Source organism: Diabrotica undecimpunctata, chromosome 1 (assembly GCF_040954645.1).
Source record: "Diabrotica undecimpunctata isolate CICGRU chromosome 1, icDiaUnde3, whole genome shotgun sequence".
Lineage (NCBI taxonomy): Eukaryota > Metazoa > Arthropoda > Insecta > Coleoptera > Chrysomelidae > Diabrotica > Diabrotica undecimpunctata.
In genome coordinates this window covers 159,000,274-159,024,377 of record NC_092803.1, presented here as the reverse complement: position 1 = coordinate 159,024,377, position 24,104 = coordinate 159,000,274, and the positions used below count along the sequence as shown (strand labels likewise).

Here is a 24,104-nt window from a genome sequence, read left to right as displayed (position 1 = left end):
ATTTTTCTGCTAGTCTTGAATGGCCACTAGCATTATCCATGACTATGACAGAATTTTTTGGAATTAAATCCAACATTTGCTCAAAATATTCTTCAAAAACGTTAGCAATCATGTCCTCGTGGTAATCTTTGGTTGATTTTGAGGCAAAACTTAATAATCCACCATTGACAAATCCGTATTCGTTTCCAATATGGGTTATTATGAGTCTGCGTCCTTTTCCAACGGGAATATTGTTTATTCCAGTAGATACACCTTCGATGAATGCCTGACGGGAACTTTTCACATTTGTATCAACCCATAGATATGGTACAGTATGACCTTCATTTAGCCAAGTCTCGTCCAAATAAAAAATTGTTTTTTCTTCTTCTCGGTACTTTTTAATAGTTCTTAGATAATCTCGTCTCCAACATACAATGTAATCTTTTTCAATTAAAACGGATTTTCTTCTATTCTTTTGCCAATGAAATCCCATCTCTCTCAATAGTCCCCATAATTTCTTGTTGCTTATAATTGGTAACTCTTTGTTTTCTCTAATTAATGTTTGGATATTTGTGTAAAATGAGTGGACGCTGCGTCTTATCATGTTCTTATGTATTTCTTCAATATCCAAGGGTTGACTCCCTCCACTCTTCTTGGGAGATGAAACAGTTCCTCCTTTTCTTTCTTTTAGGAATCTATAAATTGTTGCTTCTCCAACCCCTGCCATATTTGAACACATGTTAACGATTTCACGAACATTACTTAAAGGGTGTTGATGTACAAGTGCATCGTGTACATTTAATATTATATTTCTCTATCTTAGACTGAAGGCACCTTTAAAACTACACTTAACCGGGATAAAACCTGTTGTCGACGTCATTTTTAAATGCAAATAACAAAATATCGACAACAAAAACGTAGGTAGGTAAGACATGAATATTAGTAAGACATCTACAAACTAAATGGAAGATGCAAACAATTTCTAATTTATATTATTGGCATAAGCTGTAATGTGGCATAAAAACTACTTAAAGTATCATTAGTGAAGCCTTATCAGTAATTCCAGGTAATCGTTCAAAGAAGGTATTCTTTTTGTGTCAGGCGATAACTTGTATAGAAAACAATATTCACCTTTAAATTACTGTTTACATTAATTTATTTCGTGAAACATTGAATTCTCTCTTTAATCACCCGTGTATAATTAACAATAATCGTGTGGCATATATACCGACGTTTTTTACGCACAAAAAAGGTATAGTGAGATTAGTGGACACTTATTTTACAGAAGATTTTTTAAAAGATAATGAATTGTTGACGGCATCATAAAATATTAATTTTTTTTATTTATTTCAAAACAAGTATAGGGTGACGCCTATGGTTTTTTGACCTGTTGAGGATTTGCATACATAATGTGCTACCAATATGATAGAAAATGACTATACCTAAATATGCGCATGTTTATTTATTGTTTATTCAAAATTAAACATTGTGTTATATGCTTTTATAGTTTTATTATACTCCATGAACAAAATATCAAGAATAAACAAATTAATAAACAAAAAACCTATTAAGAAGCGTAGAAAGTTATTTCTACGTAGGTATAAATAATTAAATAATTCAAGCTAAATAAAATAAACATATGAAAACATTTTTTCATAACTTTAAAAATTAGTTTTTAAAATATTTTTTTTGCAGCCGTCCCGAAAATAAAACTTTCGGTAGGTATCATTTATTAAATCGAAAGTACCATTTTACACAACCCGTAGCGAATGTACCTACTTTCGGGACTAATTTTTCACTTTCGGGACGATGTTGGGTAGCTAGGTAATGGCTTTGGCTACATCAACTTTATATTTTATTACAACGCTTGTCATTTAAGATTCGTGTGTTCTCTGTCAGTTTTTCGTTTTACAATTCTAAGAAATGGAAATTAGCAATGAAAGTGAAGCCGAAATGATTCCAGATGAGATTAGGAAAATTGCAAAAGCCGCTATTGATGAATTATTGCCGGTAAAGTCAAGAAAGAGGTATGAATTGGTCTACGATTTATTTCAAAAATGGAGCAATGATAAAAATTTACATACTATAAATAAAGAAGTCATTCTTGCATATCTAATGGAAAAATCTAATATCTTGAAGCCATCAAGCATTTGGAGCAATTACTCGATGCTTAAGTCCACACTTAACATTAAAAATAATATAGATATAAGCCGCTACCCAAAAGTTATTGCTTTCCTTAAAAGAAAATCCATCGGCTACAAACCAAAAAAATCGAAAGTATTGAATAAAGAAGAAATAGATAAATCGTTATCAGAAGTTGAAGATAAGATCTACTTAATGACAAAGGTTATATAATTAAATCTAATTTCTCTTTTTTTGTTGTAAATTTTAGGTTGCATTAATAATTGGTTTGGCAGGCGCTTGTCATCGTGAGGAGCTTTGCAAAGGAAGTTTAGATGATATGGGAGAGAAGATAACCATGTTTGTGATTAAAATTCCTAATTCGAAAAGGAACATGGAAAGAACCTTTGTGGTTATTGGAGAAAACGCCATTTCTTTATACAGAAAATATTTATCATTACGTCAAACAAACACACCGCATCGTATATTATTTGAATATTACAAAAATGGAAGGTGTACTATACAAACTATTGGTATTCACACTTTTGGAAAAATCGACTGCACTATTGCTGAACTTCTTAAATTACTGCATCCCAAAGAATACACCGGGCACTGTCTACGAAGAAGCTCAGCCACTTTACTGGCTGATAATGGTGGTACTATTATCAACGTGAAAAGACACGAAAGATGGAAATCAACTAATGTAGCAAAGGGATACGTAGAAAATTCCTTAAGAAATAAAATTCACATAGCTTCACAGATTGAAAATGGCCGCAACCAAGTTAATATCTCAAAAAATAGTAAAAGTACTGACACGTCTAACACTAATTTCAATACTGCCACTTCTGTTAATATTCCTAACAATATCAATGTAAACAATTGTTATAATTGTGTTATTAATATTCGTAAGTAGATTTTTCCAACGTTGAATTGATTATTTTCACTAAGCTTAGATGTCTTTACAACTAGTCTTCGATCTGTGCGGTATCATCGTGATGGCTGCATTCTTCACATGTTCCAAACATATAAATTTGGGGCACTTATAGCAACAATAAAGAGTTTAACGATTTGTTTACTTGAGCAGTAACTACACTTTCCATATGTAACTTCTCTATTTTCATGATAATCAATTTGCATGCTCAATATTTATAAAAGTCTTGATTGATTTTATTTTCGAAAAAGTGTCCTATTGAACTCGTCGTTTTGTATGATCGTTTAGTAAAACATAACCAATTTTTTCCAAAAAAATGTTTCTATGTGTTTTATCTTCTATATTAATGCATTTGTAAATTATGAATGCATTTATGTCAGCCACATTCATTGCATCATAAAACAAAACCATTGGATAGCACCAGGTAGGTCTAGCTCAGTAATAAGAAGCTTTTCCACAACGTCTACTCCCGCTTCCGTTTTAGTATATTCTCTGATGATTTCCGGCTTTTGAGTTTCTTTATCAATTTTATCTTAGAAATGCATAGTTGAAAGTAGTAAGTCATTTTACTTACGCGGAATATAGTATACAAGAGATAAATTCTTTTGGAAGCCAAACATACTTGTTTGAACTGGTCGATGAATATTCACGAACTCCGACGGAATATCTCTCTTATTTTTTCTCATTGTACCATTATTGTTAGCTGGTAATCATTCAGAACTTTCTATCTATATAAGGATATTTACAGCCAACGTCTCCAGTCCTTTCTGTTCTGCCATTCTCCATCTCTGAGGTCTCGTCTTTCCATGGCCTCGTACACTTCATCCCTACATGATCTTCGGAGTCTACCTCTTTTCCTCCTTCCTATAGGGCTCCAATCCGAAATCTTTGCTATCCACCTTGTATGATCTGTTCTTCTCACATGTCCATACCAAATTAAACGTTTTTCTTCGATGTAGCTAAGTATGTCTTGTTCTACTGCCATTCTTCGTTTTATCTCCTCATTTCTGATGGGATCCATTTTTGTCACTCTGCAGCTTCTTCTCATGAACTCCATTTCAGTTGCTGTCATTTTGGACCTGTTTCGTTTATTTATTACCCAATTCTCTGCTCCATAGGTCATTATACTGGTGTCTGGTACCAAGGTGTTATAAATTCTCTTCTTTGTATTTCTGGTAATCTGTCTATCCCGTTCATTTGTTTAATACATGTTCTTGTCTGTGCTAATCTGCTGGTTATCTCTTGCTCGGTGGTTCCAATTTTTGAGAGTATGAATCCTAAATATTTGAATTTGTCAGTGCCGTTAATTTCCCTATTATGGTCCATTTCCAAGTTTCTCACTGGCTCTTGCTCTGTTGTTAAATATTCGGTCTTTTCTAGATTTATTTCCAGTCCATTTTTTGTGTATTCCTTTTCTAATTTTTGGAGCATATAGCACAGATCTTCTTCAACCTGAGCCGTTACCACTTGGTCATCTGCAAAGCTTAATGTGTACAAGTAGTTGTCCCGGATTGGTATTCCCATCCCTTCACATTTTCTTGTCCATGGTTTTAATATTTGTTCAAAAAATATCTTGAACAGTGTCGGAGATGTAGAGCATCCCTGCAATAAGCCTTTTGTTGTCTTAAATTCGTTGGAGTATTTATTGCCGGTTTTAACTCTTACCTTGTTGTGGTTGTAAAGGTTTTTTACGGCTTCTATCAACCTCTGAGTTATTCCGATTTCCTTCATCGTGTTCCATAGTTATTTTCTGGGAACCGTGTCATACGCCTTTTTTTTAATCTATGAATGCCATGTGTACGGTCTATTTTTTGCCATTTTTTTTTCAATTAATTGTTGGAGTGTATATATGTGGTCTATGCAAGATCTGCCGTCAACCCCGCCTGATCTTCTCCGATTTTATTTGAGATAGATTTTTCCAGTTTTTCTTTCAGTATTTTTCCATATAACCTGCCCATACATGCTATCACACTGATGCCTCTGTGTGAACATTCAGAACCTTAGTTGCCACATTTGCAGCGATAAAAAATTGTCTATGGTAACATTACATTTAAAAGGTATACTTTTATAGGTTTGCACAAATAAGGAAGCAAGGCAAAGCTAGCAGTATCTTTTTCATAAGGTCCATTCGGCTGTTTACCGACGTATACTTCCATTGACTAGGTATAAAACATTTTCGCGTCTACAAGAGTAAATACTTTAAGCCATATTTCCGTGATTTGTTGGGCATATAAACCCGAAACCCACATCTACCGTTGTAAAATGGGATATTCAATAATATTTTGGTAGCTGAGCAGTAAATACGTCAAAAGATTCTGTTATTGTAGCTAGTTTGTTAGGGTTTTGGCCCTCTTCTCGAGTAGTTTTTTCATTAAAATGCAAATTTCTTAGTACATACCTAAACCTTTCTAGGACCATTGTCAATCGGTATATTTCCATTGACATTCCATTGGTGTTAAAAAGGTTAGCAGCATTTTGGTGGGGTTATTCTTGTTCTCAGCTACTATGTACAGTAATCCCACAAATGCTTTTAGCTCAGTTACGTCTTTTGGGTAAGCTGTTTTATAGGTCTGGGAGTACTGTTTCAGTAAAATATATTTATTAGTATTTTCGACGATAATTTTCAATAAACCCGACGTAAAAAATAAACTCCAAATTTCGATGGATTCTGTTTTTTGTTTTGTAATTCCTGTAACGATAGGCGCTTGTGTTACAAGATTTTGAGCACGGGTACGTTCAACTGCTTGTCTTATCTTTTCCAAAAAATACGAAATTCTATGAAGACGGTCCTTTTCGTCAAAATTTTCATTTCACATTTCGTCAAAAACTATTTCTTCAAATTTTAAATTCTTCATGTGTCAGTATTGTTGTCTTAAGTTTCTAATTAGTCAAAAACAAAGCTCTCATCGTCGTCTTGTATTTATTGCTTGTCAGATTCATTCTCTCAGAGGAAGATATAAATGAAGCACTAAAGAAATCCAAAAACAATAAAGTACCAGGACCAGGGAACATAAAAATAAATCGTAAAAAGGATAGTATCCTTTATACGAATGTTGTTCAATAAAATCGAAGCAGGAGAGAAGATTCCCGATGAGTGGAATTTATCATACATGTCCTCCATTTTCAAAAAAGGTGACAAATGGTCACCAAATAACAGAGGGATCAGTGTAATGCCTTCAATAGCAAGAATCTTTTCATCAGTAATAAAAGAAAAACTAGAACAACACATGGATCATTATAGCGAAGAACAAGCAGGATTCCGAAAAGCCAGATCATGTTTAGATAATATATTTATTATGAGACAGGTGATTGAAAAGAACAAAGAAAAAAACATTAAAACACATATGACCTTTATCGACTTAGAGTATCTCTACCTATTCTAGGCAAGTAATGTATTTTTTTATGTGCGCTTTTCTGTGGAACATACCCACCGCATAAAACGAGACCTCACTGTAAATATACGCAGCATTTGGCTAATTCATCATTATTTATATATTCTCTTTTAAATTACAGAAACATCTCCGATTAATCAAAAATGATCGGTTTGTTCAAAATGGTTTGTTCAAAATATTCTAAAAATGAAGCCTTAATTAGATTTGCTGTTGAATGCATTTATTTTGAAATGTTCTTGCTGACTCGTTATACGTCGGATGCGTTTTTGTATAAAAATCAGTTCAGTGCCTAAAGTTTGTTACCTCTCTGGCGACTATCAAGCATTTTTCAAAATCTTTTGAACGATTATTTGAAAGATATTTTGAACAAAATCATAATAAATTAACAGCATTATTTAAATACATTGAATTGGTATATAAGGCTTTACTGACTATGTTTATAGGGAGCAGCAAATCATACCAAATACCTATTAATACTAGAAATGAATATTGAGATATTTGTTCTGATACCGTAAATGCTTCATGTAATATACGAACATCTTGGGAATTTTCGTATAATTGTAAAAGTGTATCGTGTATTTCGGTTAGTTGGCATCTCATAGGATTAATACTACCAATTCGACTTTTCCTGCGAGTTTCGAATAAAGGTTTTAAAAATAAATACTGTCAGTTAAAATTTTTTCACCTGATAAGAAAATAACCTATATCTATTGTATATTACCAAAATACAAAAAATAAAGATGAAAATTACAGCTAATAACTTTTTACTACTTGCTGATAAATTCCTTATATAGCATCTAAAAGTGTCACTCCAAATTTCATAATTTTTTCTGATAGAATTTATTAAATATTGTAAAAATAAAAAAAATATATATATCACTTACAATTCATTCCCTTGATTACGCTGTCGACCACAGACGTAGTTGTACATTCTATATAACTCTCTTTTTATTAACTGACTATTTGCTTACGTACTACAAAAGCAAACATTACAATGCAATTATATTTTTAAACAATTTATTAATCCATTACGTACTTGTCTTGAATTATAAATTAAAGAATAACAAATGTAAATTTGGTGCATGTCTCAGTTCATGTATTCAGTTTTTAAAATGAAATGATTCAGAGAGCAGCAAGAGTGGTGAGTATAATAATACTACTACTACTACTTTACTAATAGTAGTTAATACTAATATGTATATATATATATATATATATATATATATATATATATATATATATAGTTTTAAGTTTCTTGAACCGTACTATATTTAATATAAAAATATCTTATTATAATTTTAATATCTTAATATCGTAATATTAATATAAAAATCTTTTAGCCAAACATAACATAACAGTGGCCCACAAAGGCAACAACCTTTTAAATAAATATTTCACTAAACTAAAAACACAAAATCCACAAGGAAGCTAAGTTCCTGTAGTTGGCTGTATACCATATATTAAAAAATTTTAATGGCTGTATACCATATATTAAAAAATAAAATTCTTTATAAAAAGGTATATAAAAACCCAGTCGGGCTATGTTAAATAGACAAAACGTTTTCGGAATAAATATTCCATCATCAGTGTCAGGTTAATACATGAATGTAGCCACTAAATATGGGGGTAAAAACCCCTTAAAAATTACTAATTGAAATTTAGTTTACATTATTTCTTGTATAAAATTAAGATGGCAAATGGTGCTTTCATAAATTCCTCGTAGACATACCGTCTCAGGACTTGCAACTTAATGTAGAGTCATATGTCGTCATGTTACCAATCCAACGGTAACTTCACCATCTTAATTTTATACAAGAAATAATGTAAACTAAATTTCAGTTAGTAATTTTTAAAGGGTTTTTACCCCCATATTTAGTGGCTACATTCATGTATTAACCTGACACTGATGATGGAATATTTATTCCGAAAACGTTTTGTCTATTTAACATAGCCCGACTGGGTTTTTATATACCTTTTTATAAAGGATTTTATTAAAAATTTTTTAAAAACACAAACTCCAAAACTCAAAAAATCACATGTTGTTTGCGAGATACCATGTATTAACTGTGAAGGTGTCTATATCGGGCAAACCAGTCAACTGCTTCAATCCAGAATTCGTTCTCACAAATATGACAAGAACAATGTCACTGCGCTCACAAAACATGAAAATGAGAAGAAGCATAAATTTGACTTCAAAAACATCAAAATTTTAAAAACCGAAAAAAAAAAAAAACAAAAAGAAGAGGGAGATACACGAATTAATAGAAATAAAAAGAAATTCCAACGCAATAAATGACAAAAGAGATATACAAAACCTAAATAGAATATATTTCAATCTGATTTAAATAATAATAAATATAACACCATAAAAAGCTCTTAAAGTCATAACATATATCCACTTTACCTTTTTTGAAAACATCAATGATACGCCCATATAAAAATAATTATACACTAATGACAGTAAACCATGAGATATCAGATATCAACTTTTATTTGTCACTTCATTAATGTCAGTGTCCCGTTTTACGTTTTGTTAAGTTATATATATATATATATATATATATATATATATATATATATATATATATATATATATATATATACAATAACTGTTTGTTCTTAATATTGTACATTTTAGAATCTTGACAAAGGCAAGGGTTTCCTGCCGAAACGTTGATTTCTATGGAAAATAAAACCTAGTTCCACATGTAATATAATTTATTGAACCTAAACCGAAGAAAAACTAATTTTATATATATATATATATATATATATATATATATATATATATATATATATATATTATTGCGATATTTAAAGTCTTGGTGCGCCAAGCAATAATTAGCTAATTAATTTTTTTGATTAATTAAAATTATTTAAATGATATGATTATGACTCTATCACAATTTTTAATTCTTTTATCTCAGGGTTAAATTCGTGCTTCAATATCTATGCTATTACATGTGAAAGGTAAGGTCCAGAGAATACCGGAATAATAAAAAAACACATATGATCTAACACTATATATATTGAAATAAAATAATGAAATAATTCACACTCAAAAGTTTTCAATAAACAAATCTCATATAAGGATTCTCAAAATTTTGTTCTCCGTACGTGAACAATCAAAATTAATGGTACAAACAATATTCATTGAAAACTCAAAATCCCAAACTATTCTAACTCTCCTAATCAAAATATTTATATCCTTTCTAAATTACGTGTAAAAATTGTGTTATCAATAAAAGAAAAAAAACTGCAGAAAACAAAAATATCTCTCTCTGATGATGAGTGGTCCAAATCCTTGTTCCTTGTAGACTGTATTATCTCCTCTCAACCGCTCCCTATGTAATCAGCAATCTTACAACAGATTGTTGCAAGTATATCGTCCTTAATGATCTCCTTCAAAAGCAACAATCATTCAAATTATGATAGCCTTTCTCCTCTCGATAAACTGAATCTCTCGTTGGCCCGAGTGAAAAATTGACTCTTGGAATATCTTCTCTTTACGATAAAATGAATCTCTCGTTGGCCTGAACAGTGACTCTTGGAATATAAGTAGGAAAATATGACTTACAATATTTTGCTGCTTCAGCTCTGTCAGATACACTAACTCCAAAAAAACTCACTAACATTCAACACTACTGCTTGCTACTTCTTGGGAATCACCAAAGAACAATCACTGTTCGTCTTACAGATTTGGAAAACCAACTGATCCTTCTTTCTCTCTCCTCAATCTCGCTAAACTTTTTCCTACATACTTATCCCACCTTTTTCAATCTCCGCCAATCAAAACTCGTCACAATTCCCCCATTTTTTCATTTCGATAACAAACAAATTTTTACCTATAATTATAAATTTCCTAAAACTTATTTACAAATAATATTTTTCTATAATTCTTAAAAACTAACAAAAACCTCTTTCTATAATCCCTTCTATTGTCTTTAATCACTGCATTAATGTATTTTGAAAAACCCCGTTCAATTGTCTTTAGCTTTCACTTAAACTTATGCGGGTCACTCAAGTATAACAAAGAAATAATTTATGTATAGCTTACATTTTGTTTAGTACAGGAAATCCAAAAATTTAATAACTTTCCTTCTTCGAAATGTTTGTTGTTTATTATCCTACTTATCTGAAATATTTTAATGTTTTTGAACTTTGAAATATTTTAATCAACCCAATATTTTTCTCGATTTTACATATCATAACAATATATATATATATATATATATATATATATATATATATATATATATATATATATATATATATATATATATATATTGTGACGATTGGGGTTTATAGAAAATAATTTATAAGTTATATACTACATAATATTAGATATAAAAAAGTATTTGATTATTTTAAATAAGTTATATACTAGAGAATTTAATAAAAATATATTTATGTGAGGGCATTTTTAATAAATTAGCATATAATAATTGTAAAAAGTTGTATTTTAGTAATTTTAATGTTGTAAATAGATTTAAGTGAGCCATGTGCTTAGGCAACCAACTATACAGTGGATTGACAGATAGAAATTAATCATAATACGAATATAAGTGGGGTTATAATAATAATGTTGGTTTGAGGTGTTTAATTTATATATATTTGATGATTTAAATGTTTATTCTGATCTGAAAAGCCTAAATGTCAACAAAATTATCAATGGAACATTAACGAATTCTTCAGAGTGCAGAGTGTGACCATTGTTTACAGTCGAACATTCTCGAAATAATGATTATGGCGGTGGATCGAACAGATATTTTTTTCGAGAACATCTATATAGAAGTGATAGAACAAATTGGAACATGATTTCTTACCAGATGGTTCTGGAATATCCAAAGGGATATAAATACCCGTGATTTGGATTCAAGATGGCAGTTTTTGAGTTTTTAGTCAGAAGTCAGGCCAGTTTATTATGAAAGTTAATAGACACATTTAGTTAGTGAATAGTGAAGTAAATTGTTCAGAATTTTCAAGAAGTCAGTCAGAAAAGTTTAGTAAGAAATATGAAAGTTAGTTGGAGTCAGTGAATCAGATTAAAAAAAGTATATTGGAAGAAATTAAATTATATTATGGTTGGAGATTAGTATAAATCAACTTATAATAATTGGATATTGGTATATTGAAAAGAAGAATAAATATAAATGCTGTTTGCTGGTTTGGTTGGTGGTGTATAAATGCTGGTGAAGAAAACTATATCTTAAATTGGTAGAAGCTGATAATTGGAAAAAGTAATTTCACAAAAAACAAGGATAACTGAAGTACGAAGACATTCAGTGGTGATTAGGATCTATATAGTAGAAAACAGTTCATTTAGGCATTCAGTGAAAGAAAGGTACAAAATTTTGTTAATATAATTTAGTTAGTGTCATAACAATTTCAATTTTGAAGATAGTTTGTTTAAATTTTACATTGTTTATAGAATTTAATTAGTTTTATAAGAATATCAATTTAAAGATAGTTTATTTTAAATTTACATTGGCTAGGTTAGATATATATGTGTGTTTCATAATAGTTATAATAAAGATAATTTAAAAAAGTACTTACAAGCTAATTCTTTGAGAACCGCGATAAAAACCCTATATATTATATTATTAAAAATACTCATTGCTCATCATTCAAACAAAAAACATATCATAACAATTTGGCACCCAACGCGGTGGCTCTCTATTTAAAAGAATTAGTTTGGGAAGATAAGTGCTCTCATATAATTAAATTAATTATCAGTAGAAAGAAAAAATTATAGATTTTATTTTTAATTATATTTGAACAAGTAAAGTCTCAAAATGTCTCAAGGAAAGAAAGGTACAAGAAGCAAAAAGAATGAAGAAGATGTGGAAGTAGAAACACAACCTATACAAGAGGAGAGTTTAGTTCAAGTTCCACAAGATACTGCAGAAATGAATCCAGAAAGAGAGGAAAATGTCAATATGGCAGCTTTGATGTCATTAATGATGCAGATGAACAAGACAATGGAAGAGAATACAAAAAAAATGGAAGAGAATTCAAAAGAAATCAAAGAAGACATAAAAAAATTGGAAGAGAATTCAAAAGAAGTCAAAGAAGACATAAAAAAATTGCAAGAGAATTCAAAACAAGTCAAAGAAGACATAAAAAAATTGGAAGAGAATTCAAAAGAAGTCAAAGAAGACATGAAAAAAATGGAACAGAAATTAGAAGAGAATTATAGAAAATTAGAAAAGAAAATAGAGGATAATAATAATTAAATTGTAAAACAAATAGAAAAACAAATGGATAAAAAACTTGAAGCTGCAGAGAAAAAAGTAGCAAATGAAATAAAAATTATACGGAATGACTACAAGAAAAGGATAGAAAATGAGAGGACAGAAGTAAAGAGGATTATTCAAGATAATAAGATAGATATAGAACAGAAAATAGAGTTACAGAAATGTAACTTAGAAGTAAAAATTAACGAAGACAGGAGAAACACAGAAGAAAAATTAGACGATATACAACAAAATATCCAAATAAATTGTAATCAAATAAGAAATGTGGAACAGAGAATAGATGATATTTCACAAATGAGAGACATAGGGAGACCGTACTTAAATTTAACAAATGAGACTGGGATTAAATTCTCTGGTAATATAAAAAATTTGCATCCTAGAGTATACATAAATAGTTTAAAACATAAATTAAGATTTGTGAATAATATTAATGATATTAAAGATTATATTAGAATGACATTAAATGACAATGCAGCAACTTGGTTTGCTAGTATTGAGAATGATTTAGATAATTTTCAAACATTTGAAAATAAATTTTTAAATTATTATTGGGGTGAATTAGAGCAAGCCAAGTTTAGAGAAATTCTATATTTTGGAAAGTATAATCAAAATTTAAAATCAAATATGGTAGATTATGCATTGAAATTGATAACAGTTGCAAAATATTTAGAACCACCACTTAGAGAGGATGAAACAGTTTTAAATGTATCTAGACATTTTGATGCTGATGTTGTGCAAACCGTAACTGTACAAAATATTCAAACAATAGATAGTTTTATTAATTTTATTCAAAGAATACAAAGAGGCAATATGACAAGTAATAATAACAACAGAAAAAACAACAATAACTTTCAATATAATAAAAATGATAATCAACAATATAGACAATCATATAACAATAATACTAGGTATGGTGATAGTTTACAAAATTTTAATAATACTAACAGTAATTCAAATAGACAGAACTTTAATAATAATACTAGTTATAATAGACAAAATTTTAATAATAATACTAATTATAATAGACAACATTTTAATAACAGTACTAATAATAATAGACAAGATTTTAACAATAGAAGAAATGCAGAGCGACCTAACTATAACAGACAGGTAAATTGTATTCGAAGGAATAGAAGCTGCGAAGACAGGGAACGAAATAGTACAAGGCAAGAAAATGTGAGTAGAAGTCATAGTAGGGAAAGACATAGGACATCAGATCCAAGTGGTCAGATACAATCTGACAATTCTAATAATCAAAATTTTGTGCAGTAAACTTTCTGAATTACAAGTTAGGCCATTGCTATTATGAAAAACCTTCTGAATTTATTTCTTTAGATGAGGATAAAATTATTGACTCTATTAATTTAATTTATATAAATGCTTTGGCCAAAAATAAAATGATTAAAATTATGATAGATACTGGTTCAGAAAGTACATTAGTCTCGGAGAATTTTATTTTTAATACATTAAAACTATCAGATATAATAAAGATTCCAAAAATTAAAATTATTGGTGCAAATAATAAGAAGTTGGGTGAAATTGATAAATTAGCCAATTTTAAAATTAATATTCTTAATAAAGAAATTAATATGCAAGGATTTATTGTCAAGGATTTATGTGTTGATATATTAATGGGAAATGATGAATTGGAAAAGAAGAAAGTAAAGATAGATTTTGAAAAAAAAATGGTAACTTTGGAAGGGCAAATAATTAAATTTATGCAGAAAGATGAGGTAGAAGAAGGAATAAGAGTTGATAGGATATTATTAAAAGAAAATAATGATGTTTATGAAGAAGAAATGTATTTTGATGATAGGGAAATGTCCCAAAAGAATGTAAAGAATAATTATTGTAGTGAATATTTAAGGAATGGAAGTTTTAAGCAGATGGATGCCTACGAGGCGGAGTGCGTAAAATTGGAAGCAAGGAATAATGAGTACATAATGAAGAATAATGTTATTTGTAAAGAAGAAGATATGATGAAAGTTTTAAATTGCCCTGAAGAATATAAATCAATAGTCATTTCCATATTGCAGCAACACAAGGGACTTGTCAATAAAGAAAATAGAATTGCACAGAATTATATCCATAGTATAAGAGTTAAGGAGGAAAAAGATTTTAAAACAAAATCATACCCAATACCATATAAATACAGAGAAGAAGTAAACAAAACAATTAATAATATGTTAGAAGATGGGATCATTGAGAAGGCAGACACACGTTTTATTAACCCCATAGTAGTAGTACGAAAAAGATCAGGTGAAATCAGGTTATGTTTGGATGCAAGGAATATTAACAAGATTACTGAAAAGCAATTTGAAGCACCAATGAGTATAGATGGAATATTAGGAAGAATTACAGGAATGTCATTTTTCACTAAAATCGATTTACAGCATAGTTTCTGGTTAATACCTCTAGAAAGAAAAAGTAGACAGTATACAGGATTTCAGATAGATGGAGTAGTATATCAATTCAAAGTAGTACCATTTGGACTTCAATCATCTTGCAGTGCTCTATGTAGATGTCTTCATGATATTTTGGATCAATATGAACATTTTGTAATTCACTACATTGATGATATATTAATTTTTTCTAAAACGGCTGAAGATCATGAGAAACACCTAAAAATTATAATAAATAGATTAGACAAAGTTGGACTAAAAATAAATCAAGAAAAATGTACATTTTTTCAAAAAGAAGTCATATATCTAGGTTATAAACTTAACACTAAGGGAATCGAAATGGATCCAGAACGGACACAAGTCATTCAGGAATATAAAACACCACACAATTTAAGAACTTTAAGAGGATTTATTGGAATAATTAATTATTATAAAAGGATGATACCAGATCTAAGTATAAAAGAAATTTCATTACTTGAACTACTGAGAAAAGGTGTAAAATGGAGATGGGATCAGAGAAGAGAACTAGCATTCCAAGAAATTAAAAACATTTTTCTGTCAAATTTGAAAATATACTATCCTGACTACACACAGCCATTCATATTAAGAACAGATGCATCAATAGAGAGATTATCAGGGGTATTATTACAAATACATGATGGGGTCGAATACCCAATACAATTCATTTCAAGAATTACAAAGCCACATGAAAAGGGTTACTCAGTTTCAGAATTAGAACTAGCAAGTATAATACACTGTGTCACAAAATTAAGATTTTATTTGTTGGGTAATGAATTTACAATAGAAACAGATCACCAAGCTTTAACGTCAATATTAAATAACAAATATGGAAACAGTAGAATACATCGGTGGAGTCTAATACTTAGTGAATACTGCTTTGAAATCAAATACATTTCTGGAAAATCCAATATAGTGGCAGATGCTTTATCAAGGTTAGAAAATACACCACAAAAAGGGCAGCGAACAATAAAAATTGGATTAAATCAATTAGTAGAAAGTACTGGATTATATTCTAAAGAAGAAATTATAAGAGATCAGATCAATTTGAGTGAAAAACAAAAAGTCCTTAGGAAAGATGGGGTATATTATAAAATAATAAATGGCATAGAAGTATATGTAATAACTAGAACTTTAGCAAAGAAAATATTGAAAAATTTACATAACAATTATATGCATATTGGTTCAAGAAAGCTATGGATGCTATTTAGGGACAATTATTTTGCAAAGAATGACATAAGTATAGCAAAGGAAATTACTACCCAATGCCCAATATGTCAACTAAACAAAGAAAAGAATTTCAAAAACCAGAACACATATAAATCTAATGTTGTATATGAAAAACTAAATACAGTTTCCATGGATTTTATTTCAAATTTAGTTCTCAGTCCAACAGGAAAAAAGCATATACTAGTGATAGTTGATTTATATACAAAATTTATTAAACTATATCCCTGCTCTAGAACAAATGTTAAAACATTAAAATTATATATTAATCAATTTTTCGAAGAAACAGGACCATTTAGAAATTGCATAATAGATAATGCTACATATTTTAACGACCAAAAATTTCGGACATTTTGTGAGAAAAAGGGAATCAACATTCATTTTACAAGTATCAGACATCCTCAGGCAAATCCTGCAGAAAGATATATTAAAGAAGTTATAAAATATTTAAGGATACTGTGCCAAAATCAACACGAAACTTGGCAGCAACATATACCACAAGTAGAGTATTTTTTAAATAATACACATAATTTGAATACAGAGGAAGTACCAGAATATTTAATGTTTGGCCATATAGGAAACAGAAAGTGGATTAGTGAATATAATCAGGATATGTTAGAACAAGTAATGCAGAAAGTGAATAACCGAATTAGGAGGAAAGCTGAAAAATATATCAGAAGACAAAATCGAAATATAAAAAAACCAATCACATTTCAAAAAGGAGACCAAGTGTTAATTCGTTCACTTAGAAAAAGTAATGTTAAAGAAAATCGTTGTAAGAAATTACAACCAATGCTTGAAGGTCCATATACAATTGAAAATCAGAATGGACTAAATAGTTATGTGTTAATAGATGCAGAGAACAGACTAAGAGGCATATTTCATATCAACGACATTTTTCAATATCATGAAGAGATTGAATAACATTTTCTATACCTTTAACACAAATATAATAACACTAATAACTTACTGATATATCCATTTTATTCAATAGACTGGATTTGTTAAATGGTAGATGGTAGATTTCATTATTTTGAATCAATTTGACATCATACTTGTTGAATTTTGTATATATGGAAATTAATTTGTACCCTAAAAATCATAATTTGGGGTTAGACACAAAATTGATACTATAATTGCTATAAAAATGTCTTTCTAATATAATAAAGTAAAAAAAAAACTTACCAATTTATATTGATGAAAGTTATTTTGAATGGAAATAATTCCTAGATTTTGTCTATAAACAAACAGAACACCATATCGATTATATTTTAATTAAGGTTATATTTTATTCTCTGATATCGCATCCATTGCCCCATTTGACATGACAGTTTGACCATAGAATAGCCGAACTGTGCTCCGTTGTTCTCTGCTTTGATATAGACAGCGAACAGGGATGTATTTAACACATTTTAAATAAAAAAAAAAATTGATTTATTAAATTTAATAAGGTATGAGAAAATTAATATTTAAAAAAATAATAAGTAAATTATTTATTTTAAATATTATTTTTGGGGTATTGTGACGATTGGGGTTTATAGAAAATAATTTATAAGTTATATACTACATAATATTAGATATAAAAAAGTATTTGATTATTTTAAATAAGTTATATACTAGAGAATTTAATAAAAATATATTTATGTGAGGGCATTTTTAATAAATTAGCATATAATAATTGTAAAAAGTTGTATTTTAGTAATTTTAATGTTGTAAATAGATTTAAGTGAGCCATGTGCTTAGGCAACCAACTATACAGTGGATTGACAGATAGAAATTAATCATAATACGAATATAAGTGGGGTTATAATAATAATGTTGGTTTGAGGTGTTTAATTTATATATATTTGATGATTTAAATGTTTATTCTGATCTGAAAAGCCTAAATGTCAACAAAATTATCAATGGAACATTAACGAATTCTTCAGAGTGCAGAGTGTGACCATTGTTTACAGTCGAACATTCTCGAAATAATGATTATGGCGGTGGATCGAACAGATATTTTTTTCGAGAACATCTATATAGAAGTGATAGAACAAATTGGAACATGATTTCTTACCAGATGGTTCTGGAATATCCAAAGGGATATAAATACCCGTAATTTGGATTCAAGGTGGCAGTTTTTGAGTTTTTAGTCAGAAGTCAGGCCAGTTTATTATGAAAGTTAATAGACACATTTAGTTAGTGAATAGTGAAGTAAATTGTTCAGAATTTTCAAGAAGTCAGTCAGAAAAGTTTAGTAAGAAATATGAAAGTTAGTTGGAGTCAGTGAATCAGATTAAAAAAAGTATATTGGAAGAAATTAAATTATATTATGGTTGGAGATTAGTATAAATCAACTTATAATAATTGGATATTGGTATATTGAAAAGAAGAATAAATATAAATGCTGTTTGCTGGTTTGGTTGGTGGTGTATAAATGCTGGTGAAGAAAACTATATCTTAAATTGGTAGAAGCTGATAATTGGAAAAAGTAATTTCACAAAAAACAAGGATAACTGAAGTACGAAGACATTCAGTGGTGATTAGGATCTATATAGTAGAAAACAGTTCATTTAGGCATTCAGTGAAAGAAAGGTACAAAATTTTGTTAATATAATTTAGTTAGTGTCATAACAATTTCAATTTTGAAGATAGTTTGTTTAAATTTTACATTGTTTATAGAATTTAATTAGTTTTATAAGAATATCAATTTAAAGATAGTTTATTTTAAATTTACATTGGCTAGGTTAGATATATATGTGTGTTTCATAATAGTTATAATAAAGATAATTTAAAAAAGTACTTACAAGCTAATTCTTTGAGAACCGCGATAAAAACCCTATATATTATATTATTAAAAATACTCATTGCTCATCATTCAAACAAAAAACACATCATAACAATATATATATATATATATATATATATATATATATATATATATATATATATATATATTGTTATATATATATAACTGTTTTGGATGGGTTGGAGTCAATAAAAGGGCTATTGGTTAACTATTTTTTTAATCTCGAGCTTTCAATTATGTTTACAATTATTATCAAGAGCAAATAAAAATTAGTTTAGTAGGTAAAAATTACTGCTAATACATCTTAAAAATAATTAATATAAAAATGTTTTAATCTAATAAATGTTTCTCTGAAAATTTTTATAATTTTGAAAACATTTTTTTAATACAAAAATAATGAATTGAAAAAAATTCAATTTTTTACTTTTTCAGAAAAGAAACTTTTTTAAAGTATTAAGATTAAGATGTAGCATTTGCTTTAAGAAAATTCCACAGGGTGTTGCAAAATAAGATGAAAAATCAAATTTATTTTTACACCCCGTATCTAGGTGAAATGTTGACAATTCCCAGAAAACAATAATACCGTAATTACTCAGAAATAGGTCTGCAATGAGCAAAAAAATTTATTGAAATCCAATCAAGGATACACAAGAAAAATAGCTTAATAATTATGGTAGAGTTGAGGTCGGGCGTTAATTTTGGAGAGTAAAAAATCACGCAATGCTTTGAACTTACTTTTCTGCTTTGAACTTACTTTTCTTTTTTGATAATAAACGTATCGTAATGATTTTTTTACCAAAATGTGAAGAAAAAATCAAGCGATCTTAAAATATTCATAACATGGAGCGTTTGTTTCTAATACATTCCACCGGGTGTTGCAAAATTAGATGAAAAAACACAACTTTATTTTTACACCCCGTATATAAGTAAAACGTTGACATTTCTTAAAAAACATTAATATAGTAATTAACTAGAAATATACCTACAATGTGAAAAATAAATCATGGAAATCCAATTGAGGGTTCAGAAGAAATAAAGTTTTAAAATCATGGTCCATTTTAGGTGGTGCGTTAATTTTGGAAAGTAGTATATATATATATATATATATATATATATATATATATATATATATATATATATATATATATATATATATATATATATATATATATATATATATCTATAGATATATATATACTACTCTCCAAATATATATATATATATATATATATATATATATATATATGTATATATATATATATGTATATATATATATATATATATATATGTATATGTATATATATATATATATATATATATATATATATATATATATATATATATATATATATATATATATATATATATATATATATATATATATATACGAAGTAACACCTCTTTGAATCGCAAATTCTAAGCCTCTTACTGGAGGCTTTTGAATGACGCTAGGAATAACCTTACACTGCGACATGCATCTACAGTTCACCATTAAAAAACACAAAAACGCAGATGCCGTTGCTGGTGTACCAGGCTGTTATTTTAATTATAAGGGCCAAATTCTAGACTGTATTTCATTTCAGTTTGAATTTCCACAAGTAGTCCTGACGAGGAGTTGAATAACTCGAAATACGTATAGAACAGTGGTGGAATTCGAATTGAAATAAAATGCAATCTTTTACTTGCATTTTAACGTCTTTTCTTTACGTAAAGAAGAGTGTTGAACTGCAGATGCATGTCAGAGTAAAAGGTTTTTCCTAGCGTCGTTCAACAGCCTCCAGTAAGGGCTTTGAACTTGTTACTTCGTATAGATGCCGCTGCTAGCGCGCCAGGCTGTTATTTTAATTATAACAGGTAAATACTAGACTGCATTTCATTTCAATTTGATCAAAGAGGAGTAGCCATATACGTCAAAAATAGTATTGAGTGGAACCAGGTGGTAATAAATAATTATTTTGAAAATCTAGGTATAAACTAACATTTTTTCTATTTACAGGAGAATACTCAACAATCTAGCTCTGTAAGAATTAGATGCCATGTTGAACTCAGCTGAGACCGTAGTCGTAGCAGGAGATTTCAACCACAACACATACTTTGAGGATGCAATAACATCACAACAGATGAAACAATACTATTAAGATACTGTGAAGACAGAAATAAGATGTTATTCGCTCCAGACGAATCAACAAGGAAACAACAACGTGGAAAGAGAACTCTTTGAATTAATTAAAAAACGCAAGATTGGTTACCTTGGGCACATAAGAAGAATTAACAAGGATCAACCCCATTCAAGGACAAAACAATTCTACGTTGGACCTTTTCATAGATTTTATAAGGACAAGAGTACGGTGGTCGCGGTATTGGTAGTATTTTATGCGGTGGAGTGCAGTGGAGAGACGAATTCCTGTTCCGGTTAAGATACAAGTGATGCAAGACTGGATAAAAAATCACGAATTAATTACTATTTAAATGGGAATAAGCCACAATTAAAGGTTAAAATACGTTTATTGACGTTTCAATTTCCACTTCGGAAATCGTTCTCAAAATACAAACATTAGTAAATACTTTACTGGTTATCAGAATTTTTGAAAATTAGATTAAAAGCTAGGATTTGATTTAAAGAGTTTTATTGATCTCAACAGTTTTAGGTAATACACTTTGTGCGTTTATGTATATGATGTTAGTATTTAATTTTAGATTAGAAGTTGTTATCAATTTTTTATTTGACAGTTAATGGTTTTTGCTTTTAACGGTTAAAGCTTCTACACTGGCGTGGTATTACTTTTTTCTCTATAGTAAAATGCTCCCAGGCGAGCGTCACGAAACTAGCGCCACGAGAAGGCGTCAAAGGTAGCGTCACGAAATAGCAATTCTTCACATCGATTCACTGTTCTCGATCAATTCGTCTCTAGTCATCATATATTTATTCTAAACAGTTTTAAATTAAAAACTGCATAACAAACTAACAAGATACAGACAATAAATAAGAAGTAAATTTAAATTAGCTGTTTAAATTTGTATGACACACATTTCCAAAATATACCTCTTGAATAAATATAAATACTTTTAAATAATATAACGCATTATATTTAATTTTCAACAATCAATTTACACAATACCTGCATTCCTAGTTTAGTTGTTGATATCTGTTTCCCTCAAGAACTTTCCCTTTATTCATTAATAGTGGCAGTAAAACGAATGATCACCTGTCACCAGTTTACCATAACAGATTTTCAACTATGTTTTCTCAAACATTTAATAATAATCCTTGTATCGGCATGTAAGTAATATTAATTTATTTATTTTCAATTTAACTAAATTGTTTTTTTACTTAATTTCTATTTTGTTTTATTTAATAAATTTTAAAGCCATATTTAATAATCACACACATATAATATTGGCATAATTGCTGTATATTCTGTACCAGACAGTACGCTAATATGGAATATATATTTTTAACATTTGATTTACTATGTACCGTTGACCTGAAGATGCATAGTAAATTATAGTATGCGAAACCGGTCGTTAAAAAAATAATTACAACTTTTTTAATTAAGGATAGCTATGAACATACTCTGATAGGCAATATAAGCAAGACATGTACGAAATTTGATTTAATAAAGAGATGGGTAAAGGTCGATCTTGATTCGGATCTTAAACTATAAGAAGATCGGAACAAGATGGTACGATGACTTAAAAAGAACAGGAGCATTATATTGGTACCAGCTAGCACAAAATAGAGAAAACTGCAGAACATTGAAAGAGGTCTATATCGAAACGATAGAGAACGGCTGAAGAAGAAGATAACAATTTTTATACATATTTACACTTCTCCAAGAAATTAACGCACCACTTTGAAATATTAAAATATTTTATTAGCTTTAATAAAAATTTCCATTGTAATGTTATATTTTGCAAGCCCCTTGTATATGCTATTCGTACACTCTATATTTATTGACTGTGTTTTATCGCTATAGTTTTTTTTTGGAACAAAACAAAAAGAAGCAAAAAATGTACTAATTCTATAAATATACTAATTTTCAAGTGTTCACGAATTTTATTCGGCTACTGTTTAATTGTTGATTATTGTTAATTGTGTTTATTAGGGAGCGTCAATCACGTAATTTAACCCGAGATGAATGTGTCCAATCAGTGATACTGTCGGAAGAAGGTTGGAGTTACCGAAAAATTGATCGTCGGTTTAACGTGTCCCACACATCCGTCTCACGTTTGTTAGAAAAATTCCTCGAAACAGGGGATCATACCCGCAGACCAGGGCGAGGACGAAACCGGGTAACTACCTCTAGTCAAGATCGATTTTTCTGCTCTTCGACAACGTTTTGTAGCACATCGAAGTCTACAAATTCAGCTTCGAGACGTGCATGCTATACAAATTAGTACTGAAAATGTTCACCAGCCACTTAGGGAATACAACTTAACACCTAGGATTGCCGCCCGAGGTCCTCTATTAACTGCAGAGGTCCTCTATTAACTGCAGAGCATCGAAGGGGGAGACTACATTTTGCCAGAGAAGACGTTAATTGGTTAGAGGCTGACCGAGAACGAGTGTTTTTTACTGATAAATCCCGATTTTATTTGTACAATAACGACAGACGTGTTCGTGTGTTGCGACGACCCAACGAAGGATATGCTCAGTGTAACTTCTCACACACCACATTTTTTGGTGGAGGATCCGTTATGGTATGGGTGGTATTTCTTTGAACGCACGCACGGACCTAGTGGTCATAAAAAATGGAACTGTTACAACTGAAAGGTACATATTGGAGATCCTGGAACAACATGTAGTACCATTCGCTCCTTATATCGGTGAAAACTTCTTAATAATGCAAGATAATGCCAGACCTCACGCTGCACAGATCGTCAGAAATTATCTAGAAGAGGTAGAAATTAACACTATGGAATGGCCAGCACATAGTCCGGATTTAAATCCGATTGAAAATCTCTGGGATATCCTTGGTAGGCGAT

The 24,104-nt window shown here is 29.5% G+C and overlaps 1 protein-coding gene across 2 annotated transcripts in view; it reads right to left on the bottom strand.

Moving 5' to 3' along the window:
- LOC140432429 (myogenesis-regulating glycosidase-like) overlaps positions 1-24,104 on the bottom strand; it is a 91,177-nt gene that overhangs the window by 47,089 nt on the left and 19,984 nt on the right. Inside the window, exon 1 of one of the 2 annotated variants that reach the window (XM_072520328.1) lies at positions 7,308-7,381. The exons of the other annotated variant lie outside the window; for it this stretch is intronic. Within the exon in view, the coding sequence (XP_072376429.1) occupies positions 7,308-7,314 (7 nt within the window). The 5' untranslated portion in view covers positions 7,315-7,381. Of the gene's footprint in view, positions 1-7,307; positions 7,382-24,104 lie in introns of those variants that run through there. 2 annotated transcript variants of the gene reach the window in all.